At 41.7% G+C, this 14,880-nt stretch overlaps 1 protein-coding gene across 1 annotated transcript in view; it reads left to right on the top strand.

The window, feature by feature from the left end:
- Positions 1 to 14,880, top strand: part of LOC124257627 — a 29,976-nt gene that overhangs the window by 3,657 nt on the left and 11,439 nt on the right. Inside the window, exons 5-9 of the mRNA XM_046691733.1 lie at positions 218 to 513; positions 11,213 to 11,496; positions 11,874 to 12,019; positions 13,483 to 13,720; positions 14,637 to 14,736. Of these exons, the coding sequence (XP_046547689.1) occupies positions 218 to 513; positions 11,213 to 11,496; positions 11,874 to 12,019; positions 13,483 to 13,720; positions 14,637 to 14,736 (1,064 nt within the window). The remainder of the gene's footprint in view (positions 1 to 217; positions 514 to 11,212; positions 11,497 to 11,873; positions 12,020 to 13,482; positions 13,721 to 14,636; positions 14,737 to 14,880) is intronic.

Raw genomic sequence — 14,880 nt, 5'->3', positions numbered from 1 at the left:
TGTGTAGTTGAGATTGACATCCAATGATCGGGGGGGGAAAATACCAGCGCCTCGAGCATGCACTAGTGCGTGAATATGTGCGCTATATAAATATCCTATTATAAAGAGTAAGAAACCATTGCAACAACGATAGCGTTACGTCATCAATATTATGTTACTTATAATATGTTAATTTTAGTAAAAGAATAAACAACTAACGAGACTTATGTTTGTACAGTAACAAGGAAGTGTTGATCATGGGCGAACTGGATAAATGGATACCAATGTCACGACAACGTGTTCTCAACGTTACCGTCGGCAACGTCATCACCATCGACATGGTAGGAGCGAAACAGGAGAAAGTGGAGATGTGGTTTTCTGTGAACGGAAATATGGGGGCTCTGGCCATTGACGTGAACAACGACGGAGCGGCAACTCTTGTGTACGAGGACAAGGCATTTAGCACCGGGGGACGTAGTCAGCCACTACACGTCGTCGTTGCTGCTGTCGTGGCGTTACTTGTCACCTTTGTCTGTAAATTGTTTTAGATATATCTATAGATCAATATGGCTGAACGTGAAGTTGTGCATCGTGTAGAACATACCAGTTGTGGACTGGTCTCGGGGGATGGGGGGGGGGACACATGTTGGCATGTACCCTGTTTGTGACAAAATGTACATCTGTGCGTGATGTATCATGTGCAGTACAAAGGCTGAAACACAGGGAACGCCATAACAAGTACCTGGAGGGAGTGGTTGACAAACACATTTGATCAGCACTTATTTTGCTGTTTTATGTAAAACGTCAAGCTCAACATAATATATCATACGACTTTATGGATAACAACTTCTTGCTTATTGTATAGCGCTAAGTTTCGGTGTAGATTCTTATATAGTTATCAAGAGTTAGCTTCTGCAAGAATCTACAACGAAACAATAAACAGGAAATTGTTATCCATAAGGTCGCATGCTTCATTATTACTCTTCACTCACCAACTTCTAGAATGCCGATCAAATTGTTAGTTTCGCCAACCGTTTCACGGACATTTTGACAACTACCAGACATGTACCATATCTAGAGTTATCGGCCTTTATTGCATTTGGCTATGCTAAGCATTTCCGTGCAAGAAATATGACATATATATCTGTTTGTGGGAAAGACTGGAAAACACCAATCACAAACTTGTAGCTTACAAGGTAGGATAACACTATTACTACTAGACCCGACATTGATAGACTTTATGTATAGCTGCAACTATTTATGTGTTTCACAGTTATCAAAAACATGAAGACATTTAATAATATTTCTTTGATAGAATACCCTGATATATTCTTATATTGTTTCTGTGAATTTTATGGTAAAGATATAGCTAAAACTGATCAAGTTTCTTGCTGTCTGTCAGTGGTTGTGCCTGTGCAGGTGTCATTTCGTCATACCACAGCCCCTCTTCCTCACAGGACATACAAGATCCATTCGTGCCTTTCTCTAGATTCCAAATGTTGTTATGTTTTCGGATTCTGACCAGCAAAATGATAATCTAGTTTCAAAACAAAAATCATTGATAATAATTTCTTCCGCATGACTGTAAACACTCATGAAAAACGAAGCCATATTCAGTTTGTTTTGCTTACTTTTGCACATACTGTGAATAAACATTTTTCATGCTTACTGTGTTGATATATCAACAGTGTAAGACGTGTCAAACAGAGTGAGTCGGATTTTAGCAAGATTGCAGCAATATCACGACTCAATAAATGGATTTTACATGTGGGGAATCGAACCCGGGCCTTCGGCGTGACGAGCAAACGCTTTAAACAATAGACTACTCCACCACCACTTGTTACACAATAGACTACTCCACCACCCCTTGTTACACAATAGACTACTCCACCACCCGTTGTTACACAATAGACTACTCCACCACCCCTTGTTACACAATAGACTACTCCACCACCCCTTGTTACACAATAGACTACTCCACCACCCGTTGTTACACAATAGACTACTCCACCACCCCTTGTTACACAATAGGCTACCCCACCACCCCACCACCCCTTGTTACACAATAGACTACTACACCACCCGTTGTTACACAATAGACTACTCCACCACCCCCCACCACCCCTTGTTACACAATAGACTACTCCACCACCCCTTGTTACACAATAGACTACACCACCACCCGTTGTTACACAATAGACTACTCCACCACCCGTTGTTACACAATAGACTACACCACCACCCGTTGTTACACAATAGACTACTCCACCAACCCTTGTTACACAATGGACAACTCCACCACCCCTTGTTACACAATAGACTACTCCACCACCCCTTGTTTCACAATAGACTACTCCACCACCCCTTGTTACACAATAGACTTCTCCACCACCCCTTGTTACACAATAGACTACTTACTACTACTCCACCACCCCTTGTTACACGATGAGCTGCGGAATAGTCATGATGGTTCATATGGAGAGCATCTATTAAACCGTAACAATTACAACGTTATTGCGTGTGTACGTGCGCGTTGATTCACATGGATACTCCATTCAGAGTGTGTGAGTGAGACAATCCAGTGATCAATAGCATGAACATTGAGCCCTTCGTCCACATTTCCCCCTAGCTAACCAAGCCGAGGTTACTCGCTCTGGAGAACAGACGCACACATCATTGGCTGCCAATTCATCCTATCAATTGTGTTCGTCAGCGATTGGTTTCAGTTATCTCTGGTAATATAGGTTATACATGTGTAGTCTAGTTATACCAGATTGTACATTTTTTAGTGGATTGGTAATCAGTGACCCTTGTCAAAGCCGATTTTGGCTTTGATCCCTCAGATCTTTTGTTTCAGTTAGCTACTGATAATAAAACTGCGAACTTTTACCATGTTTTCTTATTTAATGACATCCGATTTTAGAAGCAGGTCCGTGACACCTCGACAAATAATTGCACTTTTACAGTCTTCCCTTGTTGTGCTGTTGTGGTATCTCGTTATGCGGAGTGAGTTTAGTTTTACGCGACACTCAGCAATATTCCAGCTATATGGCGGCGGTCTGAAAATCTTCGAGTCTGGACAAGACAATCCAGTGATCAACAGCACGAGCATCGAACTACGCATTAAGGAGACGATGACAACCAAGTCAGCGAGCCTGACCACCCGATCCCGTTGGTCACAAGCGTGGGTTGCTGAAGACCAACTCTAACCCGGACCTTCAGGGGTTGGCAGGATACGGCAGGGGATGGGTGTAACTACAAGACAGACAGTTGCTGGCAACAACTATTTAACTCAAATACACTTTGACGTCTTTACAATCAGCTTTTCCACACCTCAGAAAACACTGCATTTGATGTTGTGGTAAGCTACAAGCAAGGTTGAAGAGACTCAATGCTTATTGTTTCATATTTCAATACTTAATTTCTGAAAATTTGACTCCTTTTTGATTTGTTCACCAAATGTGCCCATGTTATGCTACACTTCAAGACCATGTTAAATGTTTAACAAGTACTAGAAGTAAAATAGAATATAATCCAAACAATATCAACAAAACGCATTACTTTAATGGAACTTTGTTTATGAAGGAAAACTGCAACTTACAAATGAAGCTGGGCAGGAACTGCTCCGTTGTCTCAGGCGCTAAAACATGTTGTGCAGAGCTGAGCTCCTTGGACTGACCAGAACGCCATGTTTGTAGGATAGAATTCTGATTCTGTCATGTCGTTTTCCTAGATGTTTTCAGCAACATGGAATCGAACCCGGGCCTTCGGCGTGACGAGCAAACGCTTAAACAATAGACTACTCCACCACCCTTGTTGTTACACAATGGAGACTACTACTCCACCACCTTCTTGTTGTTACACAATAGACTACTCCACCACCCCTTGTTACACAATAGACTACTCCACCACCCCTTGTTACACAATAGATCTACTCCCACCACCCTTTGTTAAACAATAGACTACACCACCACTGCCGTTGTTACATTGTTACAATAGACTACTTCCACCACCCCTTGTTACACAATAGACTACTTCCCACCACCCTTGTTAAATAATAGTTACCACCCCTTGTTAAACAATAGACTACTCCACCACCCTTGTTATCACAATAGACTACTCCACCACCCCTTTGTTATCAATAGACTACTTCCACCACCCTTTGTTACACGTAGACTACTCCACCCCCATTGTTACACAATAGACTACTCCACCACCCGTTGTTACACAATAGACTACTCCACCACCCATTGTCAAATAATAGACTACTCCACCTCCCTTGTTACACAATAGACTACTCCACCACCCCTTGTCACACAATAGACTACTCCACCACCCTTGTTACACAATGGACTACTCCACCACCCCTTGTTACACAATAGACTACTTCCACCACCCCTTGTTTCACAATAGACTAGACTCCCTTGTTACACAATAGACTACTCCACCTCACCCCTTGTTACACAATAGACTACTCTACCACCCCTTGTTACACAATAGACTACTCTACCACCCCTTGTTACACGATGAGCTGCGGAATAGTCATGATGGTTCATATGGAGATCATCTATTAAACCGTAACAGTTACAGCGTTATCGCGTGTGTACGTGCGCGTTATTTCACATGGATACTCCACTCAGAGCGTGTGAGTGAGACAATCCAGTGATCAATAGCATGAACATTGAGCCATTCGTCCACATTTCTCCCTAGCTAACCAAGCCGAGGTTACTCGCTCTGGAGAACAGACGCACACATCATTGGCTGCCAATTCATCCTATCAATTGTGTTTGTCAGAGATTGGTTTCAGTTATCTCTGGTAATATAGGTTATACATGTGTAGTCTAGTTGTACCAGATTGTACATTTGTTCGTGGATTGGTAATCAGTGACCCTTGTCAAAGCCGATTTTGGTTTTGATCCCTCAGATCTTTTGTTTCAGTTAGCTACTGATAATAAAACTGCGAACTTTTACCATGTTTTCTTATTTAATGACATCCGATTTAAGAAGCAGCTCCGTGACACCTCGACATATAATTTCACATTTACTGTCTTCCGTTGTTGTGCTGTTGTGGTATCTCGTTATGCGGAGTGAGTTTAGTTTTACGCCGCAGTCAGCAATATTCCAGCTATATGGCGGCGGTCTGAAAGTCTTCGAGTCTGGACCAGACAATCCAGTGATCAACAGCACGAGCATCGAACTATGCAACTGGGATACGATGACAACCAAGTCAGCGAACCTAACCACCCGATCCCGTTGGTCACAAGCGTGGGTTGCTGGAGACCAATTCTAACCCGGACCTCAGGGGTTGGCAGGATACGGCAGGGGATGGGTGTAAGTACAGGACAGGCAGTTGCTGGCAACGAATTATTAACTGAAATACTCTTAGACGTCTTTACGATCAGCAATTTCCACACCTCAACAAACATTGCATTTGATGTTGTGGTAAGCTACAAGCAAGGTTGAAGAAACTCATATGCTAATTGTTTCGTATTTCAAAATTATTTTCTGAACATTTGACTCTTTTTTAAGTTGCTGGCCAAATGAGCCCTTGTTATGCTACACTTCAAAACCATATCAAATGAGTGAGTGAGTGAGTGAATGATGCTTTGACCCGCATCAGCACTTTTGCAGCTATACTGTGCAAGCATCTCAAACGTTTACCAAATCTATGAGAAGTCAAAAGAATATAATCCAAACATCTATCATTACTTTACTGGGACTTTGTTGATAAAGTAAAACTGCAACTTTCAAATTATGCTGGGCAGGAATTGCCCAGTTGTCTCAGGCGCTAAAACATGTTGTGCAGAGTTGGGTTCCTTGGACTGACCAGAACGCCATGTTTGTAGGTTAGAATTCTGATTCTGTCATGTCGTTTTCCTAGATGTTTTCAGCAACATATCATGCTACTACGTGATAAACGAAAGCTTATTCAGATGATGCTAAACGTTTAATTAGAAATGTGTTTTTTTAAAAGAGAGCAAACGTAGCAAACCGATTTATAAGGTGTCGGATTACATGAAACGTACAACTTTTGCTCTTGGCATTAAAAAGAACATCGTAAGCAATATTGTGAAAAAAATAAACCAAAACCAATAAACAAAACCTTGTACAAAAAGGTAGGCATCCAAAGTTAGATTCTCTTGACATCAGGGTCATCAGAGATGTCATTCGCCGGCTATTTGCTAGAAATGAACACCTGTCCACAAGAAAGTTAAACACATCCTTGCAGAGGATCACGACATGAATGTTTCTAGGTTTATGCTAATCAAACTACTGCTCAAATTTGGATACAAGTACAAGAAGGTAGCAAACCAGAAACTTGTAATGTGTGAGCGATCTGATATTGTGAAAATAAGGTGTAACTATCTGAGAGAAATTAAGCAGGCAAGAGAGGATGGGTTCGAACTTATATATCTGATGAGACCTGGGTCAATGCAAAACCATACTGCTGCCAGACAGTGGCTACCCACTGATCCCCAGTGATGGTAGGAAAATACCAACAGGCAAAGGTGAACGTTTAATCGTTCTTCATGCTGGTTCCCACCGTGGATTCCTACCTGGGTGATCTGGTATTTCGGTCAAAGAGCACAGATGTTAGGGACTTTCATACAGAAATGAACTCAACGGTTTTCACACAGAATGTTGAGGAACAATTGTTGCCAGCTCTGCCTTTACAAAGTCTTTGTTGTCATGGGCAATGCTCCCCTATCACAGTGTTCGAGATCCAAACAATAGGTGCCCAACTTCAATACAAAGAAGTCAGATATGCAGCAATGGCTAACAAATAACAATATACAGCTTTTCAATTAAGGCCACTAAACCACAGTTGTACTCTTTGATTAAACCTAACAAACCTCAACCCACATATAACATTGACAACATGCTACGCCAACACGGCCATAAGGTCTTGAGATTACCACCGTACCACTGTGATCTCAACCCAATCGAACCTATCTGGGGAGACCTTAAAAGTACAGTGGCCCGGAAAAATCAATCATTCAAGTTGAATGATGTCAAGCACATTGTCAACACTGCTATATGTGACATTGACATTGCACGCTGGCATGCATGTGTTGAACATGTCAAGAAGGAGGAGAAAGAGTACTGGCTCAAAGATGGCTTGAAGGAGCAAACAGTTAATCCAGTTGCCATTCGTCTGGACACTGATGACTCATCTGTGGAAGAATGGAGTGAACTTGATGAAGTTTAATCCTGTTATTATATTTACAGATATACAGGTTTTGTGGTTAATGTTGAACAACTCAGAGAAACAAACTCCGTATGATGGTTAACAGTTGGCACCCACCTTACCCTATTCACGACCTGTGACACCTCTTCATACCTGTCACTTGCATAGCTGACCTACATTGACGAACGTTGACCTTTATGACCCAACACTGCCGCTGTTAAAGGTCATTGGCTCCCTCCCTCTGCGTTCTGCTGTTTATTTTGTTGACAGTTACATAGACAGATTCTTTAATACAAATGCATAAAATCGGTGATTTACAATGTGATTAGGTTGTCTGACAAAACATCCACTTGCACAGTTTGAGATCGATTGGATTATTGGATGAAGAGATATTTACAAAAAAACGGGTCCACATGCATTTCATGCCAAACTATAGACTGGATTAAGTGTACAACCATGCTCAACCACAGCTGTTGACAGTCGTAATAGTTGGCTAATTTGGGGATGTTAGATCGAAAATTTGTTATTCCTGCAAGGATTATTGGTTCCTTACTGTCATCTGAGAACCATGAGACCATTCGAAAAACAAGATTTATGGATGTCAACTTCTTTATTGTGAATAACGCGACGTTTCGAAGCGTTTCGGATGAATGAGCAAGCATACCCTTCGAAACGTGGTGTTATTCACAACAAAGAAGTTGACATTCATAAAACTTGCTTTTCTTTTCGTTTCGGGGCGCATGCTTGCTCCTCCAGACAAGTGAAAAGCAGTATGCCGTGTCAAGGTATTTGATGTCAACTTAAATGGGGAAGGAAAGTGGCGTTTATCACGTAGTAGCATGATATGTTGCTGAAAACATCTAGGAAAACGACATGACAGAATCAGAATTCTATCCTACAAACATGGCGTTCTGGTCAGTCCAAGGAGCTCAGCTCTGCACAACATGTTTTAGCGCCTGAGACAACGGAGCAGTTCCTGCCTGTAGGTTCAGGTTTATTGTGACACTGACGGCAAAGAGTGAGAGATGTAGGTTGGTTTATTGTTACACTGACAGCAAGAGTGAGATGTAGGTGGGTTTATTGTTACAACCGACGGTGAGAAGTGAGATGTAGAGTGGGTTTATTGTTACACTGACGGTGTAGATGGTTTATTAATATTAACTGACGGTGAGTGAGATGTAGCTGGGTTTATTAATTACACTGACAGTGACAGAGTGAGATGTATTGCTGGATTTATTGTTACACTGACGGTGAGACACTGGAGATGTAGTTTATTGTGACAGTGACGGCTGAGCCGAGGTGAGATGTAGATGGGTTTATTGTTACACTGTCGCCATGCAGAGTGAGATGTAGGTGGGTTTATTGTTACACTGACGGTGCAAAGAGTGAGATGTAGATGTGGGTTTATTGTTACACTGACAGCAAGAGTGAGATGTAGGTGGGTTTATTGTTACACTGGCACGTGAGATGTAGAGTTTATTGAGATGTAGATGTAGGGGGTTTATTGTTACACTGACGGCAAGTGAGATGTAGCTGGGTTTATTGTTACACTGACGGTGAGAGTGAGATGTAGGTTGGTTTATTGTTACACTGTCGCCAAGAGTGAGATGTAGGTTGGTTTATTGTGACAGTGACGGCAAGAGTGAGATGTAGATGGGTTTATTGTTACACTGACGGCAAGAGTGAGATGTAGCTGGGTTTATTGTTACACTGACGGTGAGAGTGAGATGTAGATGGGTTTATTGTTACACTGTCGGCAAGAGTGAGATGTAGGTTGGTTTATTGTTACACTGACGGCAAGAGTGAGATGTAGGTTGGTTTATTGTGACAGTGACGGCAAGAGTGAGATGTAGATGGGTTTATTGTTACACTGACGGTGAGAGTGAGATGTAGCTGGGTTTATTGTTACACTGACGGTGAGAGTGAGATGTAGATGGGTTTATTGTTACACTGACGGTGAGAGTGAGATGTAGGTGGGTTTATTGTTACACTGTCGGCAAGAGTGAGATGTAGGTGGGTTTATTGTTACACTGACGGTGAAGAGTGAGATGTAGGTGGGTTTATTGTTACACTGACGGTGAGAGTGAGATGTAGGTGGGTTTATTGTTACACTGACGGCAAGAGTGAGATGTAGGTTGGTTTATTGTTACACTGACGGCAAGAGTGAGATGTAGATGGGTTTATTGTTACACTGACGGTGAGAGTGAGATGTAGGTGGGTTTATTGTTACACTGACGGCAAGAGTGAGATGTAGATGGGTTTATTGTTACACTGACGGTGAGAGTGAGATGTAGCTGGGTTTATTGTTACACTGACGGTGAGAGTGAGATGTAGCTGGGTTTATTGTTACACTGACGGTGAGAGTGAGATGTAGGTGGGTTTATAGTTTATTAATCGTAATTGTCCAAGAGACATATTTCAGGGACAGGGACGTCCACATTTCTCCCTAACTAATAAAACGGAGGTTACTCGTGGAAGAGATCAGACTAATCATTGGTTGACAATTCATCTTGTCGATTGTCTTTGACAGCGATTGGTTTCAGCCATCTTGGATAACAGCGGTTATACTCTGGTTATACCAGGCTGTACATTTGTTCATGGTTTGTTTATCACTGACCCTTGTCAAGACCGATTATGGCTTTGATCCCTCAGATGTTTTGTTTCTGTTTGCTTCTGATAATAGAACTGTGTACAATATTTTCTTAGTTAATGACATCCGATCTCAGGAGCACAGCTCTGTCACCTCCGCGTCTTCCCTTGTTGTACTGTTGTAGTGCCTCCGGGTCTACAGCGTGACGACCAAACACTTTAACCACTAGGCTACCCCACCGCCCTCTTAATTAGAACTCGGCCGCATATCCTGTTTGTAAAGATGATCTTCATACAACTTCTGGTCTTGACTTGATGTGAGATGAGAGAGGCACAACCTTCCCACTTGTGTAGCGTCTTCTGGATTACTCTGCATCTGCTACGATTACAGCGTACACTTGATTCCACAAACATCAACATGTAGTAACTTCCAAACCAGTGTTTACATTGTAACGCGTTCCTGACAGCTAGGTTTATCAGAAACGAAGTGCTAAAACGTTTGGTTCCAACTCTACAGTGGGACTGTTTCAAGTAGGAACCACAATAGGTATATCTCCTACATCGGGTGTTTACTGTGTGTAACCTTTACCTTAACATTTCATGATGTCCCGATGGTAAGGACTTCTGGCATCAACCAACGCACTTGCTCAGCGAGTCGTGATTTATTACAAAGCTAAATAACCTGCCTCCTTTTCAGATTGTGGTAAACATTTCCTACTTGTTTGGTGTATCCAGTGTTGATGATTACCGGGGCGATAGCATGCAGTTAGTCTGGCTCACATTTATTTGTCCTTCTGTGAAGTCCTTTGTGTAATGGGGCCGATAGCCCTTTGGTTAAAGCATCCGCTAGTAACTCTGAAGACCCGGTTTCTATTCCCCACATGGATATACAATGTGTGAAGCCCATTTCTGGTGTGCCCCACTGTGATATTGCTGGAATATTGCTAAAAGCGGCGTAAAACCATACTCACTCACTCACCTACACGTGTAATGCAAACGACACATATGAAGCAAGTGTAGATTTTACTGAGGTTCAGAATCTCCAATCTCACAGGGCATTTCAGTCTAAATGGAGAAGTTTGTTCTATCACAAATATTTATTTTCAGGGACTGAGCTAGGAAAAGGAATATCTACCGAAACTTAAGAAATCTCAAACTTTGTAGTATTTACAATCTGGTATGATGAAGAGGAATAACATTAATGGTGCTTCATTTCGGTGTTAGCATTTTGTCTATCCATAGAATTTGTTCCTATTCAACTACCACAAACTACTGTCTGAGATACCCGGGTGCCCTTGGACAAATAATCTTAGCGCATGGTGGTCGTTTTCCCCATTCCTTAACAGAGACTTAGAGCAGTCGTAGGACTAATGTTGTTTGTACAGTGGCACTCGGTTCTATATTGTCCCACCCCAGAGTTAAACACTTACACGTGTATAACCGAATATGTTTCAGCCGATGCCTATGTCTTCAGTGTAGCTACCTTCCCAGACGGACGTTACGAGATAAAGATCCATAATGTCACGTGGTTGAGCAGCGCCCCAACATTCTTCGTCATCAACGACACGCGCTTCTCCGCCGATGATGGCAGCCTCGTTCTCGACAGTATCAACACTACCATATCCGGTACAGGCGAGTTCGGGGTCGAGGTCTCCAAGAACTTCCATTACCGAGCTGGTGACGTTCCAGTCATCACGAGTATCGTCATGTACGGGACATCAATCATGTCATTCATAGTGGTAATGTACATTTCAAACATTTGAACGTTCAGAACGCAAAAAATAATCTTTATTGTAGATGGATGTAAATACATTTACACGTCCCACATTGATGCTTCTCATTTCGTTTTACATTATTGTAATTATTGTTACGTTAGGGAACAGTCTTTACTTATAACATGTTCTTTCTACGACACACATCTGGCTGGCAATTTTGGCTGTGTTTGTAAATAGTAACGTTATCTGATTGTTTCGGACTTCCTCTGTTCCCGTCCACTTGCTTTGTTTTGTATAAGTTGTAAACAATATGTTTTTGAAGTTTCTGCAAGGAAGCACTTTAACAAACACGAGCATAATTTGGATATTCATGATGACTCTTTCATTTCATTTTGATGAAGCGCTTCCCCGACGGAGCCTCCAACACAAATCAAAGCAACATAGACGGTGTTATCTGTGGTTTCCCCGGATTCAAACTGGACACCACGTCCAAACTGGGATACATGTCGTTCGGGGGAGCTGACTTTCAAGAACAGTCCGTCGGAAGGTAAGCTACTCGGTGAATAATAGACAAATTGCTATTTGCACTGCAAGTAACAGTGGCGATAATAAAGTGGAATTCATGTTAATCCAAAACTTTGTTTTCTAAGTGAGGATTAGATATAACTTCTTTGTTTACAATGTAGACCAACGATTCGGTGTAGATTCTAACACTGCTATAAAACAGGTGATGTACAGGGTGGTGTAGGGAAGCTAATATACAGATATGAAGTAGCATTTTACAACAGAGCATAGACACCTGTTGAACACACAGGAGAGAATCTGAGATACATTAGGTCCTTACAAATGAAACTAGTCGAATATTAACACAGAAGGATTACCTCTCATTAAAGTCTTTAATGAGATGATGGTAAGCTGGGGTATGTATCAGCCTTGGTCATGACTGATAGATGGTTGAAGTCTTAAATATGGATGTCTTCTTGGAGATGTCTGAGTTTGAAGTGAGGGCTCTGATTTTGTCCTACTGGATGCTGTGGTTTTAACGAATATGGTCAGATAGATCTGATTTCATGTCTTGTTTAGACACCGAGCAATGTTATGTTGATGCTTCTTATCGTACCCCAGCAACGTAGATAGATGCTCCAGATGTCAATCACCCGATAGTCTTGTTGAGACTCGACTATGTACAGGCCACTGTAGCTGGTTTACTGCGTGTCCCGAGACATACGAAAACTGGATACGATCTATTCTCTTGTCTCTTACCTGACGGCACGTATTTGGCTTCTTGGGCTTACTGCATTGATACATTAACAGACTCAATGTCAACTAATGAAAAACAATATATGTCGGAATCTCAGTGTGTGAAATAATATCAAATGCTGGAATTACTTCCATGGAGTGAGTGAGTTGCTTTGAGTAATATTCCAGCAATATTGGGACACCAAAAATGGGCGTCACACACTGCACCCATGTGGGGAATCGAACCCAGGTCTTCGGCGTGACGGGCGAACGCTTTAAACACTAGGCTACCCCACCGCCCCACTCCCATGGAAGATCGTAAAGATGAGTAAGAACATATAGATGGAAAAATGTCTTTTCAAAGATTTGTGCAGTGTCGGGGTTACAGCACTACAGCTTTGAGATTGGTTTGTACTAGACCTTATTGGGATGTTTCTAATGTTCACCCTTCAGTCATAATTTCCCAAATGTCCTTTGTTCTTTTGCGGGAACACTTGACTTGCCTCCAACTGCCACCCGTGAGTATCTGATATGATCCTTATGACACAGTGGAATCGGTGATTTGGTATTACGAAGATATGTTCCTGTCCCCAATCATATTGAGTACATTTCGTCACCCGAATTAGTTTATTTCTTATTTCAAGACCCAAAAACTGCAATTAAATTCCCATACATAATATCTCCCTGTTACTGGAATATTCTGGTCTGCCTGTGGTCATGCACGAACATATTACTGTATCTGACACTCACGAAACACTGACTTTTCTTCAGATGGGATCCGTCCGCATCCATCCATGATGGTTTGGAAGGTTCCAGCCCCTTCTCAGTGTTTGACTCGAGTGGAAATGCTGTGGCATTTGGACAACTGAATAATGTCATGACGACACCAATGTGGCACGACAAAACCAACAACTTCCTGTACTATGGAATTATGGGAGGAATCGAACAGATCCCGACAAATTTCTCCTACCACATTTTGGCAGCATATTCCTCAGGGGGACCTGAAAGTGTAAGTATATATTCTATTTAGTGAACATCTCGTCGGCTCGTTTGAGGAATAAATGGTGTTTAAAGGGTTATTCATTCAGCGACTATATTTTGTCCATTTCTGAATTTCAAGTAGGTTCTAAGAATAGGGTGTTTGGATCAAGTCGATAAACAAAATGGCTGCCGTACCTCGTTTTCATCCAAATACTAAAGACACCAAGCGTAACCCTTGCCACATGCACGAGTAAAGCACACACAAGGTACAACCAGACATGTCGGTAGTCCTTGTGTCTTCAACAGGTATTGAAGGTTAATGTTGTTTATGAGTAAACAGAGTTTCAGTGTTGTTGGTCTGTAGGCATGTCGTTATTATTGGTTTCAGTGCACACCGTGTCTTCGTCCTTACCAATAGGCACCGTGTTATGGACGCAGTTCTGTCGAACATATTAAAGACAACCATCTGCTCTGAATATCATCTTCTATATACATGAGAATATGTGTTAGTCTGTTACGATTAAGATCTACATTTTTAACTTATCCAAATGTGTTGGGATTTGAATGCTTCTATTTCTGAGATGAAATATTTCAATATATTTTCATTGAAAACACAGAAAGGCATCCCTTCCATACCAAAACCACCTCAACATATAAAACATCCATATGGTAGGATAATCAGTTATGTTGTACATAGTTTCATCAGCGGACTATCATCGGGTTCTGCCAGGACAATATGCCTGTGTATAGCTCTGGAGTATAGCTCTGTGATACCGACTAAATATACATGTATACCCAGCACACTTTGAAACTGTCGACAAACCAATATTCGTTAGCAGAAACTAAAACTCTCTCTCTCTTAATAGATTATTTTGTGTTCCTGACGTTAGATAATGTTTCCGTACAACTGCTTCGAACTGGTGATTTTATTTTCAACTTTTCAGAGTCTGTCTGTGTGGGGTTTCGTAATCAGGAGCTTTGTATACAAAGAAGATATACCGGCGGATCCCTCTGGGGACACACTGGGGTACTGGACAGATGAAGGTGATCTTAAACAATTTAATTAATGTCTACCTTAAGTCATTCCTATTTGACCATTGTACAATCCGTATAGACGCGTCTCACCCACGAAATACAACAGTTGTTATCCTTAAAGTTTGTTAAATAGTGAGCTTTAGGTCTTGGCTT

The sequence above is a fragment of the Haliotis rubra genome, unplaced genomic scaffold, assembly GCF_003918875.1.
Source record: "Haliotis rubra isolate DU_JTF1 unplaced genomic scaffold, ASM391887v1 Scf67, whole genome shotgun sequence".
NCBI lineage: Eukaryota > Metazoa > Mollusca > Gastropoda > Lepetellida > Haliotidae > Haliotis > Haliotis rubra.
This window is presented reverse-complemented; position numbering and strand designations above follow the sequence as displayed.